This window comes from Gorilla gorilla, chromosome 13 (assembly GCF_029281585.2).
Source record: "Gorilla gorilla gorilla isolate KB3781 chromosome 13, NHGRI_mGorGor1-v2.1_pri, whole genome shotgun sequence".
Lineage (NCBI taxonomy): Eukaryota > Metazoa > Chordata > Mammalia > Primates > Hominidae > Gorilla > Gorilla gorilla.
Genome location: NC_073237.2, coordinates 92,755,771 through 92,780,858, shown reverse-complemented (window position 1 = coordinate 92,780,858; position 25,088 = coordinate 92,755,771). Strand labels below are relative to the sequence as shown.

The 25,088-nt window shown below is 44.2% G+C and overlaps 1 protein-coding gene across 6 annotated transcripts in view; it reads left to right on the top strand.

Moving 5' to 3' along the window:
- SLC35D2 (solute carrier family 35 member D2) overlaps positions 1 to 8,655 on the top strand; it is a 62,727-nt gene extending 54,072 nt beyond the window's left edge. For all 6 annotated transcript variants that reach the window (XM_063696589.1, XM_063696593.1, XM_019033875.4 and 3 more), the window contains 3 exons: positions 5,195 to 5,273; positions 7,283 to 7,365; positions 8,021 to 8,655. In XM_063696589.1, the coding sequence (XP_063552659.1) occupies positions 5,195 to 5,273; positions 7,283 to 7,365; positions 8,021 to 8,077 (219 nt within the window). In that variant the 3' untranslated portion in view covers positions 8,078 to 8,655. The remainder of the gene's footprint in view (positions 1 to 5,194; positions 5,274 to 7,282; positions 7,366 to 8,020) is intronic.
- The last annotated feature ends 16,433 nt before the right edge of the window (positions 8,656 to 25,088 follow it).

Sequence of the window (25,088 nt, the reverse complement as noted above, 5' to 3'; positions counted from 1 at the left end):
GAGGATTGCTTGAGCCCAGGAGTTTGAGGCTGCAGTGAGCTATGATGGCACCACTACACTCCAGCCTGGGCAACAGAGGGAGAGCCTGTCTCTAAAAAAAAAGTATATATATAAAAAAGTGTGTATTTATATATATAAAAGTATATATGTATATATGTGTGTGTATATATGTAAATCTCTTCTGCCAAATTATTCAATCCTGTAGAATTTCTGTCCTTTAAAAGACATAAATAATGTCTTTTTTTTTTTTTTGAGATGGAGTCTCACTCTGTTTGCCCAGGCTAGAATGCAGTGACGCGATTTCATCTCACTGCAACCTCCGCCTCCTGGGTTCAAGCGATTCTCCTGCCTCAGCCTCCTGAGTAGCTGAGATTATAGGTTCCAGCCACCAAGCCCAGCTAATTGTTGTATTTTTAGTAGACACGGGGTTTCACCATGTTGTCCAGGCTGGCACTCTGTGAGTTCTTAGGAGTGAGTTCTTCCTAGAGATCGTGAGGATGAGGTTCCTTGGAATTCTTTGAAATCTGGAATTATAAGAGAATGATGTCCTTGGGTACCATTGTGGATGGTGGAAGGAATACAAAAGTGGCCTGTGAATATTTGAACGTTGGTTGAGTTTCTATATTTGTTGGGGCAGGGAATGGTAATCAGTGACAAGGTGTAAACTAGGTCATTTGAGTTCTGTTTGTGACTGCCACAATGTTGGGTAAGGCAGTTACTTTTTGTGCTGTTTTTAGAACAGGAAGAAGAAGGCTTTGAGCAGAGGCTCTGGTCCAGGAGTTTCTACTTGGGCACCTCCACCCTGGGGGCCCTAGAAGCAGAACACTCAGCTGGCCTCTGTTGTCTGAATAAATGTGCATCAGATGTATGTGCTGTTATATTTCAAATGTACACAGATAATATTATGACTTCAAAATACAGAGTGCGCTGGGCATGGTGGCTCACACCTGTAATCCCAGCACTTTGGGAGGCTGAGGTGGGAAGACCACCTGAGCCCAGAAGATGGAGGCTGGGCTCATGTGAGCCCAGTGAGTTGTGATTGTGCCACTGTACTCCAGCCTGAGCAACAGAGTGAGACCCTGTCTAAAAAATATATAGAATGGTAAAAAAGGTTACTAAGAATTCAGCAATACTTTTAAATATCTTTGTATTTTATTAATCTACAGATAGTAAAATCAAAGTTAGTCATGTGGAGGTTGATATTTTCAGTAATAAAAGTGGTGTGGTTTCCCTTGCACTGAGTACTGAGTTAACGAAGGTTCTTTTAGTTCAAAGTCTTGGTTTTGGCCACAGAACTATGCAAGTATTTTTTTGCATATAGAAATAGATTCTTTTAAAAAATGTAATATACTGCTACTTTGAGCCCGGTGGTTCTATATTTGCCCTCTCTGGGGACATCTAGTGGGTATATTAAGAAGTGCAAGCTGGGAGTGGTGACTAATTCCTATAGTCCCAGCACTTTGGGAGGCCGGAGAGGGAGGATTGCTTGAGCCCCAGAGTTCCAGACCAGCGTGGGCAAGATAGCAAGACTCTGTATCTAGAAAAAATTTAAAAATTAGCCAAGTTTAGTGATGTGTACCTGTAGTCCCAGCTTCTTGAGAGGCTGAGGTGGGAGGATTGCTTGAGCCTGGGAGGTGGAGGCTGCAGTGAACCATGATCACACCACTGCACTCCAGCCTGGGCGAAAGAGTGAGACCCCATCTTTAAAAGAAAAAAAAAGAAAAAGAAAAGGAAAAAAGAAGTGCAGCCCTTCTATCTAGCCGCCATCTGTTGCTAAGGAGGATGGCTGCTCACTGAGGCTCACTCCAGAATGTTAGGGAGGGATTCTCCTCCCCTGGCTCAGCCCAGCTGGTGAGTGATGTCCTAGTCACCCACACTCATGATAGATGGGTGCTGGGATCTTAGATCCGTGATGTCTTCTGATTCTGAATGCAGGCTGAGGTGGTTTCACTAAGATGGAGCCGGGTGTGACGACACACATCTGTAGTCCCAGCTACTTGGAAGACAGGCGGGAGGATCACTTGAACCCAGGCATTCATGTCCCGCCTGGGTAATATAGCCAGATCTTGTCAAGAGATGAGGTTCCCCCCAACCCTTTTTTAAGAAAAGAAAAATGGAGGATGGAGAAAATGTTGCATGATTGGAACCCTGGAGTTGGAATTTTAAAGCAAAAGTGGAAATAAAGAACATCCATGCTGTCCTTGGTTTAAGGCTGTGCTGGTGCGTAGGCGGCCTGCAGGAAGCTCCTCTCTGCCCCTGCGTTGGGCTGGGCCCTGTGCTGTGCTCCCGCTGCTGTGCTCCCGCTGCTGTGCAGCTCTCTCCTCTGATCTGGGTCTGAGCGGCTCCGGGGCAGGTGCTGTGGATGGGATGGTCCCCTCCGACAGCCAGGGCCTGGCAGAGCAGGCACTCAGTGGCATCAGTTTGAGTTTTTTAATTTTTTCATTGTATGGATAAATAGGATTATTTATAGCTCCTGGGAATCTAAATTAATGTTAGATTTATTAAAATTATAACAATTTGAGAAACTTGGATTTTCTTTTTTTTTTTTTTTTTTGAGACAGAGTCTCGCTCTGTTGCCCAGGCTAAAGTGCAGTGGTGCGATCCCAGCTCACTGCAACCTCCGCCTCTCGGGCTCAAGCAATTCTCCTGCCTCAGCGCCCCCGAGTAGCTGGGATTACAGGCGCATGCCACCATGCCTGGCTAATTTTTTTTGTATTTTTATTAGAGACAGGGTTTCACCATGTTGGCCAGGATGGTCTCAATCTCCTGACCTTGTGATCTGCCTGCCTTGGCCTCCCAAACTGCTGGGATTACAGGCGTGAGCCACCACACCTGGCCGAAACTTAGATTTTTTCTTAAGCCTTAAAGTTCAATTTACAAATATTATTGCCTTATTTAGAAGGCTAACAATTTTTCTATAAAAGAACATTTACTTTCATTATTTGATAAATGGCTTATTAACTCAAGTTTAGCTGATTAAAATCCCCTAAACAATGTACTGTAAATCAGTTCCATTTACAACTTAGTGAATTAAAAGAACTGAAGCATTTTCAACTGTTTTTACAAATGGGCGCTGCCTACCTTTTCTTCAGCAATTCCAACCCCTGAGGCCAATTAACAAAGCTAGTAGATTGCTTTCTGTACTTAAGCAACTCTTTGAAATCTAATAAACCAAATTTAGAAATGGGGTAAATCAGCTTCTTAAAAACATTCAAATCCTGATGCAGACTTTGACGCTCTTCTTTCAAATTAAAATTGCAAGTCTAATATCAGTTATATATTTCAAAGTAGAACCACAGAGTTTCTTTAACTTTTCAAATTGTTTTAATTACAATGTACACAGGATTGCAAAGATTACAAAATTTAAGTTTGAAGTTAAGTTTATTCTTCAACTTGTAAAGCTTGATATTCTGATTTTTTTCCCTCTACCACCTCTAGTAATAAACACACTCAGGCCAACAGAGGTTATCGTGTTGAAGGTTTGTGACTGTGATCTCCACCAGAGATTTGAGCCTAGGACCAAGACCGAGTGTTAAAGTCTAGCAGGATTCTAGAATTAAATAAATTCTGTGCTTACCCAAGTGCAGGTGCACTAACCCCTTTGCTAGAGTTGAGTTCACTTCTCTCTGTCAATGGTGAATCCAAGTTCCTGCCTTTCACCTGGGACTAATTAATTAATTAATTAATTGAAATGGAGTTTCGCCCTGTCACCCAGGCTGGAATGCAGTGGTACGATCTCAGCTCCGCCTCCTGGGTTCAAGCAATTCTCCTGCTTCATCCTCCCGAGTAGCTGGGATTACAGGCATGTGCCGCCACGCCCGGCTAATTTTTGTATTTTTAGTAGAGACAGGGATTCACCATGTTGGCCAGGCTGGTCTCGAACTCCTGACTTCAGGTGATTCACCCACCTCTGCCTCCTAAAGTGCTGGGATTATGGGCATGAGCCACCGTGCTGAGCCTGACCTGGGATTTAGCTTTTCAAATCTCACACATCTTGTACTCTCCTTGTACCGTCCATGTTTCTTTCTCAGCCAGTTTGTAATCCCTTTCAACATTCCATCATCTGATCTGAGTTGCAGCTTAGGTGAGGTTGCAGCTAATTTCCAACACTGCTTGACTGGAATTAGCTCGCTTCTTTACCTGACTGGATTTGGCATTCTTTACCTGTGTATGTATTTTCTTGTCTGGCGCTCATTCACAAGGCTGTAGTCATTTTATTGGCAAGTAAGTATCAATACCTACGGTCATGTTAAGTGCCTGAGTTAACTTTGGTAACAGTTACAGGAGCATTATCCACAAGTGGAATCTATTTCAATCTCCTCCGTCCAAGGCAGCAATCGCTCAGCTGATTTTCTCTTCTGACACCAGAGGTCCTCTGCTCTGGCTACAGATCAGAATCACCTGAGGATCTTTCATATTGTGCACGGTCAGGGCCCCGCCTCAAACCATGTGAAGCAGAACCTCTGCCAGGCATCGTTTGTTGTGTGTTGGAAGTGCAGCAGGCGGGCCGGGCGCGGTGGCTCACGCCTGTAATCCTAGCACTTTGGGAGGCCAAGGCGGGTGGATTGCCTGAGCTCAGGAGTTCAAGGCCAGCCTGGGCAACATGGTGAAACCCCATCTCTACTAAAATACAAAAAAAGTAGCTGGGTATGGCGGCATGAGCCTGTAGTCCCAGCTACTTGGAAGGCTGAGACAGGAGAATTGCTGGAACCTAGGAGGTGGAGGTTGCAGTGAGCCGAGATTGCGCCACTGCACTCCAGCCTGGGTGACAGAGCGAGACTCCGTCCCTACCAAAAAAAAAAAAAAAAAAAAAAGTGCAGCAGGCGATTCTGAGGCACAGAGGATTAAAAACTCCAATTCTTAACTTCATTTAACATGCTGATAAATGAGAGATTTCAGGTCATTAAACCTTGTTCTCCTTACCCCCATGTTGTGGAAACATTCATTGGAAATGTACAGAGAAAATGAGAAGGATACCTTAAGTAGAAGGGTTAGCTAATTCACAGCTGGACCATTTTCCTGTCATAAGACCAATAGCAACATATCTTAAGATGTGGGTTACAAAACCTTTATGATATGTGTTTCTTTTTTGTTCACTTAAAGTGCTTGTGTGGGGGTCACTGCTGGCCTTAACCTATTTGTCATTACCCAGCGTAGTGAGGCACACACTCCAGTGTCTGCTTCCTTGTCACAGGTTTCTGCTGATGTACTCCACGGTTCTGTGCAGCTATTACAATTCAGCCCTGACGACAGCAGTGGTTGGAGCCATCAAGGTGAGTGGATGGAAACTTGGAAGGGAACAACTGAGTCAAGGAATGGAAATCCAAATTTTCCGTTGGAGGCCGGGTTTGATTTTGTTGTTGTTGGTGGTGTAAGAACGAGGGCTGTGACCTTTTCAGCTGGGCCTGTGTGATCCCATCTTACTTCTTTTTTTTTTTGAGACAGAGTCTCATTCTGTTGTCCAGGCTGGAGTTCAGTGACACGATCTTGGCTCACTGCAACCTCCACCTCCCTGGTTCAAGCGGTTCTCCTGCCTCAGCCTCCCGAGCAGCTGGGATTACAGGCGCCTGCCACCACACCCGGCTAATTTTTTATATTTTTGGTAGAGACCAGGTTTCACCATGTTGGACAGGCTGGTCTTGAACTCCTGACCTCGTGATCCGCCCACCTCGGCCTCCCAAAGTGCTGGGATTACAGGCGTGAGCCACCGAGCCCGGCCCTGTCTTACTTCTTCTAATCTATAGCATAGAATAGAGGGACAGATTGCTAATTTATAAAGGAGAGATGAATTATAACTTTTAAGTTGGGGGTGGCTCGGAGGGGGTGGGTCTGGGAAAATGAAGTAAAAAGCTAAAAAGAATAAAATCAATCCAGGTATCAATGATTAGCAAGATACCTTGTGATCCATAATTTGGTTTTCTGGGAGAACCTGCCCACTGAGAAGTGGAGCCCTTGTGGAGGTGTATGCTGTGTGATGAGATCATGAGCTGGTGGGTTGGTGTGTGGGTGTTTGCTTGTGTGGATGCATCTGAATACACACACATGCACATGAATGAATAGGGGGAGAGGTGTTCTGTATTCTATTCCATAATTGCTTCATTTTTCTGTTCACATGAAGTCCTAGAGTGTGTGAAAACACTGCCTGCTTCAAGAGTTTACCTGTCCCCTGGGTGCCCAGAGGTCTCCTAGAATGCACTGGGCAGAGCACGGCCTGGAATTTGTTGACTGTCTCCACTCTGGTCAAGTTTATGATCAAGATAATTAACTCACTACTTGGCCCTGGTGTGTCCACAGATTGTAGTGTAGTGTGGGAGCCCAAGGTTGAAAAAAAAAAAAAAGAAAAACCAGGCACAGTGGCTTATGCCTGTAATCCCAGCACTTCGAGAGGCCAAGGCAGGCGGATCACCTGAGGTCAGGAATTAGAGACCAGCCTGGCCAGTATGGCGAAACCCCATCTCTACTAAAAATACAAAAATGAGCCAGGCGTGGTGGTGAGTGCCCTGTAGTCCCAGCTACTTGGGAGGCTGGACCGGAGAATCTCTTGAACCTGGGAGGCAAAGGTTGCAGTGAGCTGAGATTGTGCCACTGCACTCCAGCCTGGGCAACAGAGTGAGACTCTGTCTCAAAAAAAAAAAAAAAAAAAAACCCCAGAAAACCTCACTACCCAATGATAGTAAAGAGATAGGAATCTGGCAAGCTGATGACAGCCCCACTCTTCCTCTTTTGCCTGCATGCCAACTGGATCAAGAGAGAGAATAATGCAATTTTCTGCTGTTATCATACCATAATTTACTGCATTTATTTAGTAAGCCCCATATGTAATGGCTTATTTATTTATTTTTCTGAGGCAGGGTCTTGCTCTGTTGCCCAGGCTAGAGTACAGTGGCATGTAGCTCACTGCAGCCTTGACTTCCTGGGCTCAAGCAATCCTCCCACTTCAGTCCCTGTGGAGTAGCTGGGATTACAGGCATATGCCACGATGCCCGGCTACTTTTAAAAAATTTTTTGCAGAGATGGGATCTCACTATGTTGCCCAGGCTGGTCTTAAACTCCTGGGCTCAAGTGATCCTTTGACTTTGGCCTCCTAAAGTATTGGGATTACAGGCGTGAGCCATCATTCCTGGCCTGTAATGGTTTTTATTTTGTTCAACCGCCTGTGAATATCCCTATGTACAAGTCTCTATGCAAAGTAACTCAAATGTCTAGTTTCAGGTTTTACTATTTATATTTTCCCCTAAACAGTTTACTTTTAAAATGACGAATCCTCTCTCTTTTTCTGCAGAATGTATCCGTTGCCTACATTGGGATATTAATCGGTGGAGACTACATTTTCTCTTTGTTAAACTTTGTAGGGTTAAATATTTGGTGAGTGGGAATTTTTAATGGACTCGCTTTGGGAAGACAAGAACCTTAAACACTTTGATTAATATGTAATAAGCAAAAGAGCCTGAAGAAGTCTTTCATGTTAAGCCAGGAGGCGTTTTGACATTCTAATTTCTAAGATAATTTTACTTCATCACTGGGTTCATCCTCATGCAGATCCATGGGGACACGTGTGATGACAGTTTGCGGGGCTGGGATCGGAATTTAACTCACCTGTCTTCCTCACAGCAGGCCCCTGCGTTCTCTGCCCTCCTATAAAGTGGAGGGTGTTAACCTTTGTGCCCACTAGGCTCGGCATGCAGGGGGTGTGGACTAAGCCAGCTTTGAAAGGCATTTGGGGTCTCAGCAGTGGGATACTATTTAAGGCTAAGGGTATGTAGTTTATTCAGTAGAAACCAAGTGCTTATTTTCTCTCTGAGGTTCTGCATTAGATTTGATGACTCTTTTTCTGCCTCCAAAGGCTTGTAAATAAGGGGAAATTCTCATCAAGCAATCCACAAACTTGAGGAGAAACACAGATATTGGAATAATTCCCTCTGCATGAAGCAGGTGTATTGATAAAAACGCCAGCAACTGCTGCTGGAGCCCCTGCGTAATTCCCAGTCATTTATTTTCACTTTTTTTTTTCTCCTTTCAGCATGGCAGGGGGCTTGAGATATTCCTTTTTAACACTGAGCAGCCAGTTAAAACCTAAACCTGTGGGTGAAGAAAACATCTGTTTGGATTTGAAGAGCTAAAGAGTCTGCAGCAGGATTGGAGACTGACTTGTGACTGCGGGCTGGGGGGGCATTCCCAGTAGGAATGTGAAGCCAGAGGTTTCAGATTCGTGACATCCACCCCCTGGGCAAGTGAGAGCATCTGCAGAATGCAAAGAGAACTACCTCATATGCAGGATGAGCCAATGGCAGTCTCAAGAAATGAACTTGGGCGACACCTTACCTGTGGAAAACAAATCTTTTCAAAATAAGCCACTGGGACTCGGTAGGTGGAGGAGCCCCAGCTGCTCTTCTAGGGACCTATGGGGCCTTCGTGGCATCTCTGTGCTGTGTGCTGGGGAGGAGGTTGATGAAATGGTGACTCTTTTCTGATCAGCACCTTGGCTGTGATTCCCAAGGTCCCAGCCAAAGCAAAGGGCCAGTTGTTTCAGTTTAAACAGACATGACTTTAGTCTAATAAAATCAGTTAACTGTCAGTAAAGTTATTTGTTAGCTTTGATGAAAGCTATGTTGGTATCTTTCCCTAATCATCAAAGTAAATAAAAAATCATTTCTATGTATGCCTCATCATGTGATATTATTGGAGGCAGAAAACAGTGCCCGTCATTCACAATGTAACAGAATGTGTCACCTTGAAGGGACAATTCCAAACTCCTTTATGACTCGAGGTTGGGGAAAGCTACAAAGTAACTCAATGGGAAAAAAAAAATACTCAGGCTTTATCGTGTTAGCTATTTTTTTTTTTTTTTGAGACAGAGTCTCACTCTATCCCCCATGCTGGAGTGCAGTGGTGCAATCTCGGCTCACTGCAGCCTCTGCCACCCGGGTTCAAGTGATTCTCTTGCTTCAGCCTCCCGAGTAGCTGGGATTACAGGCATCTGCCACCACGCCCTGCTAATTTTTGTATTTTTAGTAGAGACGAGGTTTGGCCGTCATGTTGGCCAGGCTAGTCTTGAACTCCTGACCTCAGGTGATCTGCCCACCTTGGCCTCCTAAAGTGCTGGGATCACAGGCGTGAGCCACCGAACCTGGCCAATCCTGTTAGCATTTAAGCGCTCACCTGTTTGTTTCTTCTCATCTCCCTCCAGGTTTGTTCAGGAGCTTTTACCACAGGTGCATTTCCTCACATGCTCACCTACCGCCAACCCCTGGTGTATGGGAAGGAGGCCCGAATGGATAGGGTGCATTTTCCCTCCCTGCGTGGGAATGGGTGGCCCCACTGGAACTGGAGTGCGGGATAGAGCCACAGTCTGGGAGTCAGGAGCCAGACTAACTAATCTTGTCTCTACTATTAAACTCGGGAGACCTTTCCCAAGTCACTTTGCCCGTCGTGGCCTCTAGTATTTTAATCTGTAAAATTCAACTAGATCTCTAAATCCTTGCAAGCTGCAGCTTTCTGAGTTTCGAGAAGCTGAGCCAGATCTGGAGCAGGCCAGCACAGGAAGGAATCGTGTGGATTTTTATGTGGCTGGGTGCGGCGGTTCACGCCTGTAATCCCAACACTTTGGGAGGCTGAGGTGGGAAAATCGCTTGAGCCTAGGAGTTTGAGGCCAGCCTGGGTAACATGGCCGAAACAACTCTACAAAAAAAAATTAGCCAGGCATGGTGGCGCACACCTCTGATCCCAGCTACTGGGGAGGCTGAGGTGGGAGGATTGCTTGAGCCTGGGAGATTGAGGCTGCAGTGAGCTGTGGTCACGCCACTGCACTCCAGCCTCAGTGACATGGTGAGACCCTGTCTCAAAAAAACCTTTTTTTTTTAAACTGTGGTAAAATACATAACAGACTTTACCATCCTAACCATTTTTAAGTGTATACAGTCCAGTAGGAGTAACCATACTGATTGTGCAACCTACCTCTAGAACTTTTTCATCTTGCAAAACCGAAACTCTGTACCCATGAAACAAGAACTCCCATTTCCCCATCCCTCCGGCCCCTGGCAACCCCCATTCTACTCTCTTTGTGAGTTTGACTATTCAAGATACCTTATATAAGTAGAATCATATAGTATTTGTGTTTTTGTGACAGGTTTATTCACTTAGCATCATATCACCAAGGTTCATCCATGTTGTAGCATGCAGAGCGTCCTTCCTTACGTCTGAATGTGCGGTGTGGATTTGCCGTATTCTGTTTATCCAGTCATCTGCTGATGGACACTCGGCTTACTTCCACCATTTGGCTATTATGAACAATGCTGCTATTAATATGGGTGTTCAAATATGTCTTCAAGGCTCTGCTTTCAATTTTTTTAGATATATGCCTAGAAGTGGAATAGCTGGATCCTGTGGTCTTTCTATTTTTAATTTTTTGAGGACCTGCTGTGCTGTTTTCTATAGTGGCTGCACCATTTTACATTCCCGCCATCAAGGGTTCCAATTTCTCCACAACCTCAATAACATTTGTTATTTTCTGTTTCATTTTTACTAGTAGCCATCATAATGGATGTTTTAAAAAATAATTTATTTTTATTTTATTTTGTTTTTAGAGATGGGATCTCACTATGTTGCCCAGGATGGTCTGCAACTCCTGGGCACAAATGATCCTCCTGCCTCAGCCTCTGGAGTAGCTGAGACTACAGGCTTACCTGCCTGGCTGTGTTTTGGTTTTGATTTGTATTTCTCTAATTAATCGATTAGTGGTGTTGAGCATTTTTTCATGTACTTGTTGGCCATTTATTTGTCTTCTTAAATAAATGTCTATTCAAGTCCATTGCCCATTTCCTAATCAAGTTGTTTGTTTTATTGTTGTTGAGTTGTAGGAGTTCTTTACTGTTTCAATATGCTTTTATATTTAATTTATTTTATTATTATTATTATTGAGATAGAGTCTCACTCTGTCTCCCAGGCTGTAGTGCAGTTGCATGATCTCGGCTCACTGCAGTCTCCACCTTCCAGGCTCAAGTGATCCTCCCACCTCAGCCTCCCGAGGAGCTGGGACCACTACTAAAAAATTAGCCTGCCTAATTTTAAATAGTTTTTGTAGAGACAGACTCTTGCCCTGTTGCCCAGGCTGATCTCGAACTCCCAAGCTCAAGTGATCCTCCCACCTTGGCCTCCTAAAGTGTAGGGATTACAGGTGTGAGCCACTGTGCCCAGCCTTCAATGTGCTTTTAAGAGGCTTCTGGAGGGCTGGGCATGGCAATATGGCAAGATTCTGTGTCTACAAGCACAAATAGTAAGATAAAATAATTAAAAGGCTTCTGGAGTGTAAACTTGGAGCTCCCAGACTTTTTTTTTTTTTTTTGAGACAAGGTCTTGCTCTGTCTCCCAGGCTGGAGTGCAGTGGCATGATCTCGGCTCACTACAATCTCAAACTCCCAGGTTCAAGTGATTCTTGTGTCTCAGCCTCCCTCCCAAGTAGCTGGGACCATAGGCGTACGCCACCACGCCTGGCTATTTTTTTTTTTTTTTTTTGTATTTTTAGTAGCGACTGGGTTTCACCAGTTGGTCAGGTTGGTCTCGAACTCCTGGCCTCAGATGATCCACCCTCCTTGGCCTCCCAAAGTGCTGGGATTACAGGCTTGAGCCACTGTACCTGGCCATCCAAACTTTTGTTAACTACCTCCTGTTGCATCAACATACGTTTTGAATTCCAGAGACCAAAGATGCTAAGAAAAACAAAAACTAATTTCCTTCTTTCTTCCAATTTTTTAAAAAAATCTTTAATTTTTCTTCTTGGAATTCTTAAAGATGTGTTTTAAGACTTTTACACCTGCTTCCACGTGTGGCCAGCAGAGGGCACCCTAAGAGCAGCCCAGCAGCCCTAGGAGCTGGGTTGAAAGTTGAAATGTTTGCTGTACAGCTAAAGAACTTGGGTTTAAGGGAGGAGGGAGGTTGAAGGAAGCTCCAATCAGGCTTTTGAACTAAGGCTAGTTGGGGGTGCTGGAGGTGGAGAAGTGGTATGAAAAGGCTCTGCAAACCCCATCGAGGCTGAAGAAAAAATGTAGGTCCAGTGACCCAGGTCTCCAGATACAATTTTTCCTGGTAAAAACATTGTAAAAACCACTAGTGGATGGGACACAAACATTAGTTTACTTACCTTGATATTTTGCACACCTCTTGCCATGGTACTACAAATAACAGTTACACCATTTGTTAACTTGGACTATTTCCTGCTGTTTTAATACTTTTTTTTTTTTTGGGAGGGAGTCTTGCTCTGTCTCCCAGGCTGGAATGCAGTGGTGCGATCTCGGCTCACTACAAGCTCCGCCTTCCAGTTTCACACCATTCTCCTGCCTCAGCCTTCCCAGTAGCTGGGACTACAGGCGCCCGCCACTACACCCGGCTAGTTTTTTGTATTTTTAGTAGAGACGGGGTTTCACCATGTTAGCCAGGATGGTCTCGATCTCCTGACCTCATGATCCACCTGCCTTGGCCTCCCAAAGTGCTGGGATTACAGGCGTGAGCCACCACACCTGGCCTGTTTTAATACTTTATATATATATTAAGTATATATCAAGCACTGGAACTTTTTCACAGCTGAGGTTGATTAAATAATAGGACCTAGTTTAGAGAAGAGTTAAATATATATTTTTTTGTGCCCTCAGGCACACACACACAAAAGGCACCTCCAGGCCAAAGTCGTCACCAGGATAAGCCCTGAGGCTTTTGTCTGCAATCTGTGGTCCCTTCACCAGAAGTGGCATTGGTAACTTGGGGCCTCTTAGAAATGCAGACTGTCAGGGAACATTCACTGAATCAGAACCTGCATTTATCCCAGGGGATTTGAAAAGCACCAGCCACCCCAGGCTGTTGGTCCAGACCATCTTCCCCCTCTTTTTTTTTTGTTTTTTTTGAGATGGAGTCTTGCTCTGTTGCCCAGGCTGGAGTGCAGTGGCATGATCTCTGCCTCCCGGGTTCAAGGGATTCTCCTGCCTCAGCCTCCTGAGTAGCTGGGATTACAGGCACATGCCACCATGCCTGGCTAATTTTTGTATTTTTAGTAGAGATGGGGTTTCACCATGTTGGCCAGGCTGGTCTTGAACTCCTGACCTCAAATGATCCACCTGCCTCAGCCTCCCAAAGTGCTGAGATTACAGTTGTGAGCCACCATGCCCAGCCTGGACCATCCTTTAAGTAGTAGGGATTCTTAACCTGGAGTTCATGGACAAGATTTAGTGAGCTGGTGCACACAGCTGGGGAAAGAATACATCCGGATTTTCCCTAACCTCTAACCAACATTTAGCATTTCTTTCCATTTGAATGTAGGAGAAACCACAGTACTATTAGCTATAACTGTAACTTTGTTACCAATAGAATTAAAGATATTTTCATATTGCATTATGGGTTTCACAGAAAAACCATTTATACCCTACTTGTCATTTACTAGTTGTTAGACTCTCCATTGGTTCTTGTTATTTAATATGTTCATAAAGAGGCATATTTTTAGTACATCACATTAAAAATAGTGTATATCTGGTTTTTGGTAATTGGTTTCCTTTATAATTCTATGTATTTAATTTTGTGCATTTAAAAATATTATTCAAAGAGGGAGGCTGTGACTAGACTGCCATTGTGTCCATGGCATAAAAGAAAAATAAGGATCTAGCCAGGCGCGGTGGCTCACACCTGTAATCCCAGCACTTTGGGAGGCCAAGGCGGGTGGATCACAAGGTCAGGAGATGGAGACCATCCTGGCTAACATGGTGAAACCCCGTCACTACTAAAAATACAAAAAATTAGCTGGGCGTGGTGGCAGGCACCTGTAGTCCCAGCTACTCAGGAGGCTGAGGCAGGAGAATGGCGTGAACCTGCAAGGCAGAGCTTGCAGTGAGCTGAGATCGCGCCACTGCACTCCAGCCTGGGCAACAGAGCGAGACTCCGTCTCAAAAAAAAAAAAAAAAAAAAGTCTGTGAAGGCCGGGCACTGTAGCTCATATCTGTAATCCTAGCATTTTGGAAGGCCAAAGCAGGCGGATGGATTGCTTGAACCCAGGAGTTTGAGACCAGCCTGGGCAACACAGTGAGACCACCATCTCTACCATAAAGTACAAACACTAGCCAGGCATGGTGGCGCATGCCTGTAGTCCCACCTACTTAGGAGGCTAGGGTGGGAGGATAGCTTGACCTTGGGAGGTTGAGGCTGCAGTGAGCCATGATTGCACCACTGCACTTCAGCCTGGGTGACAAAGGAAGACCTTGTCTTTAAAAAAAAAGTCTATGAAAAGGTCAGATGGCAGTGTGAGGAGTCCTGTGGACTCATTCTTCTGTAAAACAAGCAAAGCTGGCAAAAACTGTAAAAAGAGAAGTAATTACAGTCTCCAGATGTTATAAGGGCAAATGAGGAAACATTGATTCAGGTAAACCTACTAACACTTGGTAAGAACAGTAGGCAGCCGTGGCATTTGAGAATTGACCCCACCCCTCTCTTTGCCTTCTCCCAGCTCGACTTGGTGGAAGTTCTGCCTCCGGTGGGCATAGCCAAAAAGGGGTCATTCTCTTCTTGGTTCCTGGGGAATTGGATCCAACTGGGAGAAGACCACCTGAATTTCTCATCCCATCTAAGTTGAAGATGCTATTTTTAAAAAATTTAATTTGTAATTTTAAGTTCTGGGATACATGTGCAGGATGTGCAGGTTTGTTACATAGGTAAATGTGTGCCCTGGTGGTTTGCTGCACCTATCAACCTATCACCTAGGTATTAAGCCCCACATGTATTAGCTATTTATCCTGATGCTCCCCCTCCCCACACCCCCCTAACAGGCCCCAGTGTGTGTTGTTCCCCTTCCTGTGTCTGTGTATTCTCATTGTTCAGCTCCCACTTATAAGTGAAAACATGCAGTGTTTGGTTTTCTGTTCCCGTGTTAGTTTGCTGAGGATAATGGCTTCTAGCTCCATCCATGTCCCTGCAATGGACATGATCTCGTTCCTTTTGATGGCTGCATAGTATTCCGTGGTGTGTATGTACCATGTTTTCTTTATCCAGTCTATCATAGATGGGCATTTGGGTTGATTCCATGTTTTTGCTGTTGTGAATAGTGCTGCAGTGAACATACACATGCTTGTATCTTTATTTTTAAAAATCTTTTTTTTTGAAGACAGGGTCTGGCTCTGCTGCCCAGGCAGGAGTACAGTGGCATTATCTCAGCTCACTGCAACCACTGCCTCCCAGGCTCAAGTGATCTGCCCTCCTCAGCCTCCTAAGTAGCTGAGACCACAGGGACACACCATTACACCTGGCTAATTGTTGTATTTTTAGTAGAGATGGGATCTTTCTATGTTGCCTAGGCTGGCCTCAAGTGATCCTCCTGCCTTGGCCTCCCAAAGTGCTGTGATTACAGGTGTGAACCACCATGCCCAGCCAGAGATGCTCAATTCCTGGTGAGTGCAGCTGAGGGGCTAGGGCCCTCTCTACCAAGCCCCTACCCATTAGATGCAGGCTCTACCTCAAGTACAGCAGGCCACAAATACTGGGGTCCCCATTACCCTTGCCCCAGCTCACTTGGAAGGCTGTTCCACACTGGGGAGAGATGATCTGACAAGACCAGAGGCCACCACCCTGTCCAGCACCCAGAGGAGTGGCTCAGAGAGGCTGCCCAGGGAGGATGCAGCCTGTGCAGTAAAGAATTTAATCTTGCCCAAAAAGATGTCTGGTCTTTGCCCTAAGCTTCTTGGAATATCATGCCAAAGAGGAGTGTCTTTGTTTGCCTGGGGACCTTGGGTTACATTAGATAGTCTAACAGTGTGATCTCAGATGGGGGCTGGCTACACCAGAAAGACCAATGGTGTGGTTTAGGGTGAAGGCTTTGGGTGATACCTGGGGAGTCTGGAGACAGAGATCAGCCATGTGGGCAATCAGTGAAGTTTATGTAATGAAGCCCTAATAAAAACTCTGAACACTGAGGCTTGATTGAGTTTCCTGGGTTGGCAATACTCTGTGCATATTGTCACATATTGTTGCTGGAAAGGTAATGATGTGTCTTGATTCTGTGAGAGAAGACAATGGAAGCTCTACATTTGGCGCTTCCCCACACACTGTCCAATCCAATGCTTTTCTTGGCTCATTTTAATCTGTATTCTTTCCTCATAATAAACGGTAACCACAAGTATAACAGCTTTCTGTGAGGTCTATGACTCCTACCAAATGATCAAAACTGAGGCTGTTTTTGAGAACTCCTCAAACTTGCAGCTAGTATCAGAAGTGAGGGTGGTCCCATGGGGGCTGTGTGCCCTTAAACATTGCAGTTGTCCAAAATAACACAAAGTCCATGAGAAAAAAGAGCTCCAGGGCACTCCTTAAAGGAACTGACTTTATTTGAAGCAGAATGTGGGGAAAATGCATGTCTAAGAGACTCTTGAAGATGATGCCTCTCTTAATTAAGAACAACAAGCTAAATCATAGTCCAACTGGTTCACCATGGAGAACCAGGGAAAGAGACAGCAAAGAAGAGCTCTCGTGGAGTCAGAACAGACCTCAAAGACTGGCCTCAATAACTACCCCTGCCAGAATTTAATTGGATCAGACTGCTAGGCAATTTATGCCCCAGGGCACTATCAAAAACAATAGAGCAATCAACTGGTAATTGGGGCCTGATGGACCCGGGTAATAACCAAGTCAAGCAGACAGCTTAAAATATAAATCAGGGAAAGAGGCAAAGAGAACCCCCTTAAACCCAGTGTCACTGCAGGGAGACAGTGTGCAATCAAGCCTCAGCCTCCAAGGAGTGACACCAAAGGGGAAAATGGACTTTACTAAAATATTCTAGTGTATAGCCAAGTCACAAAATAAACAAAACAACAAAACCAAGCTCTAGGGAGAAGGAAGGGGAATCAGTATCCAGAGTTCCTGCAATATATTACCTAAAATGTCCAGGTTCAACAAAAAAGTATAAGACATTCAGAGAAACATGAAAGTGTGACCCATAAAAGCAGACAACAGAAACAGCTTATAAGAGGGACCAGGTGTATTTAACAGATAAAGACTTCATTATAAATAAGTTCAAAGAACCAAAGTACACATGATTAAATAAGTGAAGGAAGGTATGAAGACAATGTTTCATCAAACAGGGAAATCAAAAAGTGAAAGTATTAAAAAAGAACCAAATAGATATTCTGGAGTTGAAAAGTACAAAACCAAAATCAAGCATTTATTTGGGGGCTTAACAGTAAATTTGAACCTACAGAAGAAAGAATCTGTAAATTTGAAGAGAGATCAATAGAGATTATTCAATTTAAAGATCAGAGAAAATAGAATGAAGAAAAATGAAAAGAAGGCACATCAACATTTGCATAATTGGAGGGGCAGAAGGAGAAGAAAATGAGAAAAGAGTTAAAAAAAATTGAATAATGGGTAAAAACTTCCTAAATCTGTTGAGAAACATGAATTCACACATCCAAGAAACTCAACAAACTCCACAGACAAATGCAAAGAGATCCACATCCAGACATTGATGTAAAAATACTAAAAGCCAAATACACAGAGAAAATCTTGGGAACAGCAAGAGAGAAAGTACTCATCACTTACAAAGGAACCCCAATAAGATTAACAGCGGACTTCTTTTTTTTTTTTTTTTTTGAGATGAGTCTCACTCTGTCACCCAGGCTGGAGTGCAGTGGCAAAATCTTGGCTCACTGCAACCTCTGCCTCCCAGGTTCACGCCATTCTCCTGCCTCAGCCTCCTGAGTAGCTGGGACTACAGGTGCCCACCACCATGCCCGGCTAATTTTTTGTATTTTTAGTAGAGACAGGGTTTCACTGTGTTAGTCAGGATGGTCTTGATCTCCTGACCTCGTGATCCACCTGCCTCGGCCTCCCAAAGTGCTAGGATTACAGGCGTAAGCCACAGTGCCCGGCCTAACAGCTGACTTCTCGTCAGAAGCAGTGGAGTCCAGAAGGCAGTGGAATAACATTCAAAGTACTGAAAAGAAAGTCCATGAAAAAGAATAGAGTGTTTTATAGGCATGACATTAAGTCTGACTTCATTATGCATATTTAGTGATATGGTTTGGCTGTGTCCCCACCCAAATCTCATGTTGAATTATAGCTCCCATAATTCCCACGTGTCACGGGAGGGACGTGGTGGGAAGTAATTGAATCATGGGGGTGGGTCTTTCTCGTGCTGTTCTCATGATAGTAAGTCTCACAAGATGTGATGGTTTTATAAAGCAGAGATCCCCCTGCACACGCTCTCTTGCCTGCTGCCATGTAAGATGTGACTTTGCTCCTCCTTCGCCTTCTGCCACGATTGTGAGGCCTCCCCAGCCATGTGGAACTGTGAGTCAATTAAACTTCTTTCCTTTATAAATCACCCAGTCTTGGGTATGTCTTTATTAGCAGCATGAGAACAGACTACTACACTTAGGAATACTGCTGTATCTGGCATGCCCTCATAAAGAAGAGTAGACAGAGTTACATAAGGAACACAGTCATATTCATCTCCTCCCTCCACCCCAGGATCTGAGAAAACCCTGTTATTAACCCAGTGATATCAATAAAGTTCTAGAAACCATGTTCTAAACATAAATATTCCTCTTATATATTTTAGTTTTAGTGATGAGGTTTATAAGCTCTGGTAACTGTATGCATTTGGAAGCAAAATGGCTCACAAAGGTCTGACCAGCACTGTTCAGTAAAACTTTCTGCACTGAGGGATGTGTTTAAATCGGTGCTGTTCAATACATGTGGTTATTGACCACCTGGAATGGCTAGTGCAACTGAAGAGCTGAATTTTAAATTAAATGAAATCAAATTAAAATTTAAATAACCACACATGGCCAGTGGTTAGTGATTTGGATAACACAGCTCTGGCAGCTCCGAAACCTCTTTCTTTTCCCCTGGTTATCTTTCTTGAGTAAACTATGTAGCTTACTTTGTGTGGTGAGCCTTAGTTTAATAAACATTTTCAGTATAGATAAGAATAAATTACCCTGAAAAAGAATAGAAAGAAACATTAGTAAGCACTTGCTACAGAAAAGCTTGTTGCTATTTGGCTTTTCACTGATTCTGGGACAGAAAGACACTGTGATTCCTGAAGTGGAGTTTATGCCGATAAAGCTGGCTCTAAAAACTCTAAATTGAGTAGAACAAGGCCTGGTACACGGTGCGTAGGGAAAGATCCTTGTTGAATGAATGAATAGACCATATAATCAAAGGGCAAGCTTCAGGATGTTGTTTTTCTTCAATGAATTTCTCTTAACGTAAAACGTAAATGAAGGCGAAGTTCTCTCTTCTTAAGTAAACTAAACTTGGAATATTCATGAGAGTTTATTTGACAGGGTGTGGTTCCCTGCTCTCTTCTTCTTTGTGCCTCCACATGCTCACCCCTGGCATGAGAGAGCCTGCATATTAGCAAGATAGAGTTGGGTTTCTGCGTAGGATGTTTACAAACGGGGACTTCGTAGGATAGGGACAGCTAGCAATGATGAGCTGAACGGAGGCCAACCAGGCCTTGAAAGATAGTTGGATGGGAGCAAGAAGCGAGTATTTACCCCATCTTCTAGACTCCCAGGGTGTTCTTGATCAGCTGGTAGAAGGACCCTTTTTATTGATGGGCTGAGACTGCACACCCTTTCTGCCATTGCTAGCCGCTCACAATTATAGAAATGCTTGCTCCTCCAGGTTTTGTTAAATGTGATCAAATCTGCAATAGCAATGCTGTTAATGACAACTACCATTTACTGAGTACCCGTTCTGTGAGATCCAAAAGTAGGAACCAATCCCTTAGCGCTCTCCTCCAGGGGGTTTCCCACTCTTTCAACCCCAGCACCCCCTGGTTAGTGCTCCCTCAGGCCAACACTTTGAAAAAACCTTCAAAACATAAAATTGTACTTGTGCACAATCTGTATTTTGTATTTGTCAAAACTGTGTGATTCCCAATTAGAATTTCTGGTTGACATGAGATAGCTGATGTTACTAACCAGCTGACTGGAGTTAATTCTAGCCAAAAGTACGGAGAGTTGATGACTGTCTTAATCCTTACAGCTTTGTGATAGAAAAGTCTTCTGAAAATTTGACTTTTGGGGTATACTAAAAATGACTTGAGGATGGCCATTCTTGTTTTCAGGAACTCTCTAGTGATTTGGGAACCTTAGTTCAGAACAATTCTTCTAGACTGACTTGTTCTTGCATTTTCATCTCAAACTTGGGGTACTGGCTTGAAGAGCAGGGTGGATGGGGTCACCTTGAGAGTTGAATAAGATCATCCAGTTCTTGTGCATTTTATCAAGGAAACCAACCAAGGAAGCTGCTGACATCGGGATGGCTGGACTTTCTAAAGGTGCCTTATTCTCCTGTTGTGATGGTGGAGGTGGGCAGAAGTTGTGTGATGACAGCCTCTGGAATCAGACGGCCTGGGGCCACGTCCTAGCTCTGCCAGTTTTAAAAAAAGAGCTTGATCGAGGTATTATTTAAATATCTTAAAGACCAGCAATTTTAAGTGTACAGTTTAATGATTTGGGGGTTAATTTATAGAGCTGTGCAACCATCACCCCAATACAGTTTTAGAACATTTCCACGACCCCCAAAAGATTCCCCTTCCCCTGGGAAGCTGCGTACAGAGTGTATTTCAGAAAGCGTCTGCTGTTTAATCTACACCACGGAGGCATGGAGGAGAGTCTCAGTTCCATTGCAACCTCATGAGCACTGCATGCGAGCCTGATGCTCTATTTACTAGCTTATGTGTATGTAGTATTTTACTCATTCAGTTGACATTTCTAATAATGTATGAGGTTAAACATTCCACACATTTGCATACTAGTTGTATTTCTTCATTTAATTTTCTGCCCATGTCTTTTTTTTTTTTGAGATGGGGTCTCACTCTGTCACCTGGCTGGAGTGCAGTGGCGCGATCTCAGCTCACTGCAACCTCTGCCTCCCGTGTTCAAGTGATTCTCCTGCCTCAGCCTCCCAAGTAGTACAGGCGCCCGCCACTATGCCCGGCTAATCTTTTGTATTTTTATTAGAGACGGGGTTTCACCATTTTGGCCAGGCTGGTCTTGAACTCCTGACCTCGTGATTCGCCTGCCTCAGCCTCCCAAAGTACTGCGATTACAGGCATGAGCCACTGCGCCCGGCCAATTTTCTGCTCATGTCTGTTACTTCAAGATGTTCTTTGACCTTTGAGTTGCTCCCTTATGTCCTGCATCTAAGGCCTTGTTTGGACCCATATCAAGCTTGGTTTACTGACTTTATGTGTTTTCTCAGTGCTACCAGCTTTTCCATATTTGTTCTTGCCTCTGCTCCTCCTAGCTTTACTGTAGTGTTGTGGAGAGGGTACTCAGTGAACTTGGTTATTGCATTCTGTTCACTGTCTCCTCACCCCCTTCAATCCCAGCCCCACTGCCCCACCAAGTACATGCACACTGCACTTAACTAAGTTAATTCACCTCCTTAATCTGAAGCCTCAGAGCTTTCATCCACGGGCCCTTGGAGCGCTGCAGATGTGTTTTATTTTGTCTATGCGGTGTTAACATGGTTTCGGAGTTTGTTGCTTTATATTCCAGTTGTTATTTTCATAACATTTTTTATAAAAATGGAGAAGTGTCTTATTAGAAACTAGATTTTTTTATCACTTAAAAAAAATCACCATTTGCCTACTAGGCCACAGTTCCACAGGACAGCTGGAGCTGGGTGGAGTGGAGAGTTTCTGTTTCATGTTCTCCACGTTCCGTGTTCTCTATGTCCCACGAGTGGAGGCTCTGGGTCAGTCTCTATCCTTCAGGGTGTTTGTAGTGTCATTTCCTAAAGTAGAGCTGAGAGGAAAACAAGAGAATAAAAGCTAAATCAAGAGAGACAAGATTTCAAAGACAATGAAAGAGAGTGCATTTGTCTGTGGAAGTGAACATTATACCTGCTCTGTGTCTGTAGGGAAAAGTGTAGCACAAGGCCAGGCACGGTGGCTCATGCCTGTAATCTCAGCACTTTGGGAGGCCAAGGCGGCGGATTATGAGGTCAGGAGTTTGAGACCAGCCTGACCAACATGGTGAAACCCTGTCTCTACTAAAAATACAAAAATTAGCCAGGCGCGATGACGGGCACCTGTAATCGCAGCTACTCAAGAGGCTGAGGCAGGAGAATTGCTTGAACCTGGGAGGCAGAAATTGCAGTGAGCCGAGATCGCACCACTGCACTCCATCCTGGGCAACAGAGCAAGACTCTGTCTTGAAAAGAAAAAAAAAAAGTACAGCACAAAGTCTCTGCCCTGTTTCATGGACTTATATCACCTGCCTTCCACCACTGTGAGCATCTGAGTTTATGATCCCTGTTTTGGAGACCCAGTTCTCAAACTGTTTTTCTCTGCCTAGCAACTATACAGAGTTGCTAGATGTACGGTAAGAATTTTTTTTTCTGGTTACTATTTATTGAGTTTTGAAAATCATGTATTTAGAAGTTTTACATCAGCATTAATGTTATTGCTATAATAATATCAGTCATTCAGTCACATTTCTCAAGTGGAGCAGAAAACAACAGCAAACATATGCTGGGGAAATAACATGTCTCCACGTTGAAGAATTTAATTTTTAAATGCTCCCATGTACTCTGTGTCAGGTCGGGCTGCTATGGCAAAATACGACAGGCTGAGTGGTTTAAATGGCAGAATTTTTTTTCTCACAGTTGTGGAGGCTGAGAAGTCCAAGACAAGGTGGTGGCCCACTTGGTTCCTGGTGAGGGCTCTCTTGCCGGCTTAGAGACAGTGGTCTGCTTGTCTGCTTGCTGTGCCCTCGTGTGGTGGAGAGAGAGAGGGAGATCTCTTGTGTCTCTTCTTTTTTTTTTTTTTTTTTTTGAGATGGAGTCTCGTTCTGTCGCCCATGCTGGGAGTGCAGTGGTGTGATCTCGGCTCACTGTAACCTCCGCCTCCTGGGTTCAAGCAATTCTCATGCCTCACCCTCCCCAGTAGCTGGGATTACAAGTGGGCGCCACCATGCCTGGCTTATTTTTGTATTTTTAGTAGAGACGGGGTTTCACCATGTTGACCAGGCTCCTCTAGAACTCCTGACCTCAGGTGATCCACCCACCCTGGCCTCTCAAAGTGCTGGGATTACAGGTGTGACCCACCACACCCAGCCTTGTGTCTCTTCATTTAAGGGCATTAATCTTACCGTGAAGGCCCTACCCTCATGATCTCATCACCCCCAAAAGGCTCTATCTCCAAATATCATCACACTGGGGGTTAGGCCTTCAATACATGAATTTTGGCTGGGGCCAGGGTGTAGGGGATACAAGTCATAGCATCTTGCAAATAGAAAAATACACATTTATTGAAAAGCTTTGCTGAATTCACAGTCAGATATTGGTATGTAATTTCTCAATCTATTACATGGGGTTGCATATAGTTTTTGATGCTGAAAAGTAAAAGTGGGGAAATCTTGGTCTGTGACCAAGCACACAAATGAATTGCTGCTTACGATTCTGGTAACGGAAGTCTAAATTATCCACCATCCAAAGAATAACTGCAGGATAAAATATGTTTGAAGTTTCCAGATAATTTACATGCAATAAATTGCACAGAGCTTAAAAGTGTACAGTCCAGTGAGTTTTGATTAAGGCATGCCCTTCCGAACACATTGCTTATTAAAATATAGAACATCTTAATCAACCAGAAAAGTTCCCTATGACCCTTCCAGCTAATCCCTTCACCTCTACCAGGGAACCAGTGTTCTGATTTTATTTTACTGAAGATTATTTTTGCCTGTTCTTTAACTTCCTATAAATAACATCCTATAGTATGTACATGTAGAAGGCAGTTTCTATAATGGATCTCAATGATCCCCGCCCACTATGTTCACTCCCTTGTGTGATCTTTTCCCTTTGAATACAGAGTGGATCTAGGAACTTGCTTCTAATGCACAGAATGCAGCTAAAGTGATAGAATGGCCCTTCCGAGATCAGATTACCAGAGTGTGGCTTCTGCCTTCTCTCTCTGTCTGATTCTTCTCACTGGCTAGATCTGATGAAGCAAGCTGCTCTTGGGAGCTGCCCTGTGAGGAGGCCCACACAGCAAGGAACAAAGGAGGAGCAACCGGATCCTGCAACAAACAAGTGACTGGGCTGCTGTTTCCCCAGGTGAGCCTGGAGATGACAGCCACCTGGCTGGACTTTATTGCCACCTGTGAAAGACCTTGAGCCAGAGGATCCAGCTGATCCATGCCTGGATTCCTGACCCACAGAAATCATGAGATAAGAAATGGCATTGTTTAGGCAACTAAGTTTTGGGTTAATTTGTTACACAGAATAGATAACTAATGCAGTACTTTTCTGTGACTTCTTTTGCTTGACAAAGTATGATTTATCCATGTTTTTGTGGGTAGAAGAAGAGATATTCTCAAAGAGCTTATTAAAAGCATAAAACCTATTAAGATAGTCAAAAATTTCAGTATAAGAAAAAGCAGCAATACAGAGAGGTAAATTGAGCACTGAAGCCACATAAGCCCTGCATTTGTTGGACGGGGTGATGGGGAGCTTCAGTGGTGATGGTATGGGACAGAAATGAAGGTCAGGAAGAGTCTAATAGATGAACATTCCATACGGCCGGGGTCCCAAAAGGTTTCTACATCCTCAGGGTAACCGTGGTCCAGAAGAAACATGCTCCCGGACTACAAGGAAATGCACCTTGGCACTGAGCAGAGGAGGTGGTGGTGGGTGGAGACGGCCAGAGAACCGTCCTATGGGTTTATCAACACAGGCCAGGGTGGGGTGTCATGGCAGACCAAATTCACTTCACCTGCATGGTTTAAAAAACTATGAATTTAGCCATGAATTTAATTTTCCAAATTGGAAGTTCCTCTAGGTGTCTGGTAGAAGCAAAATCACCTCCTCTACGGAGGAATACAGCTTCATCAGAAAACCTTACAGAGAAATTTCCAAGCAAAATGGGATGTGCACAGGTGAAAATTATCAAGCACACAAGGGAACAGGGCACCATGAGTGAGACCTACCAGAGAGAGGAGACAGCAACAGAAAGGCTGATGTAGGTACTGGAATTGTTAAAGCCAGATCATAAGACAATTTTGCTGAGGTAAAGAAAGTCAAAATTAAAAATATCTGCACAGAGCAGA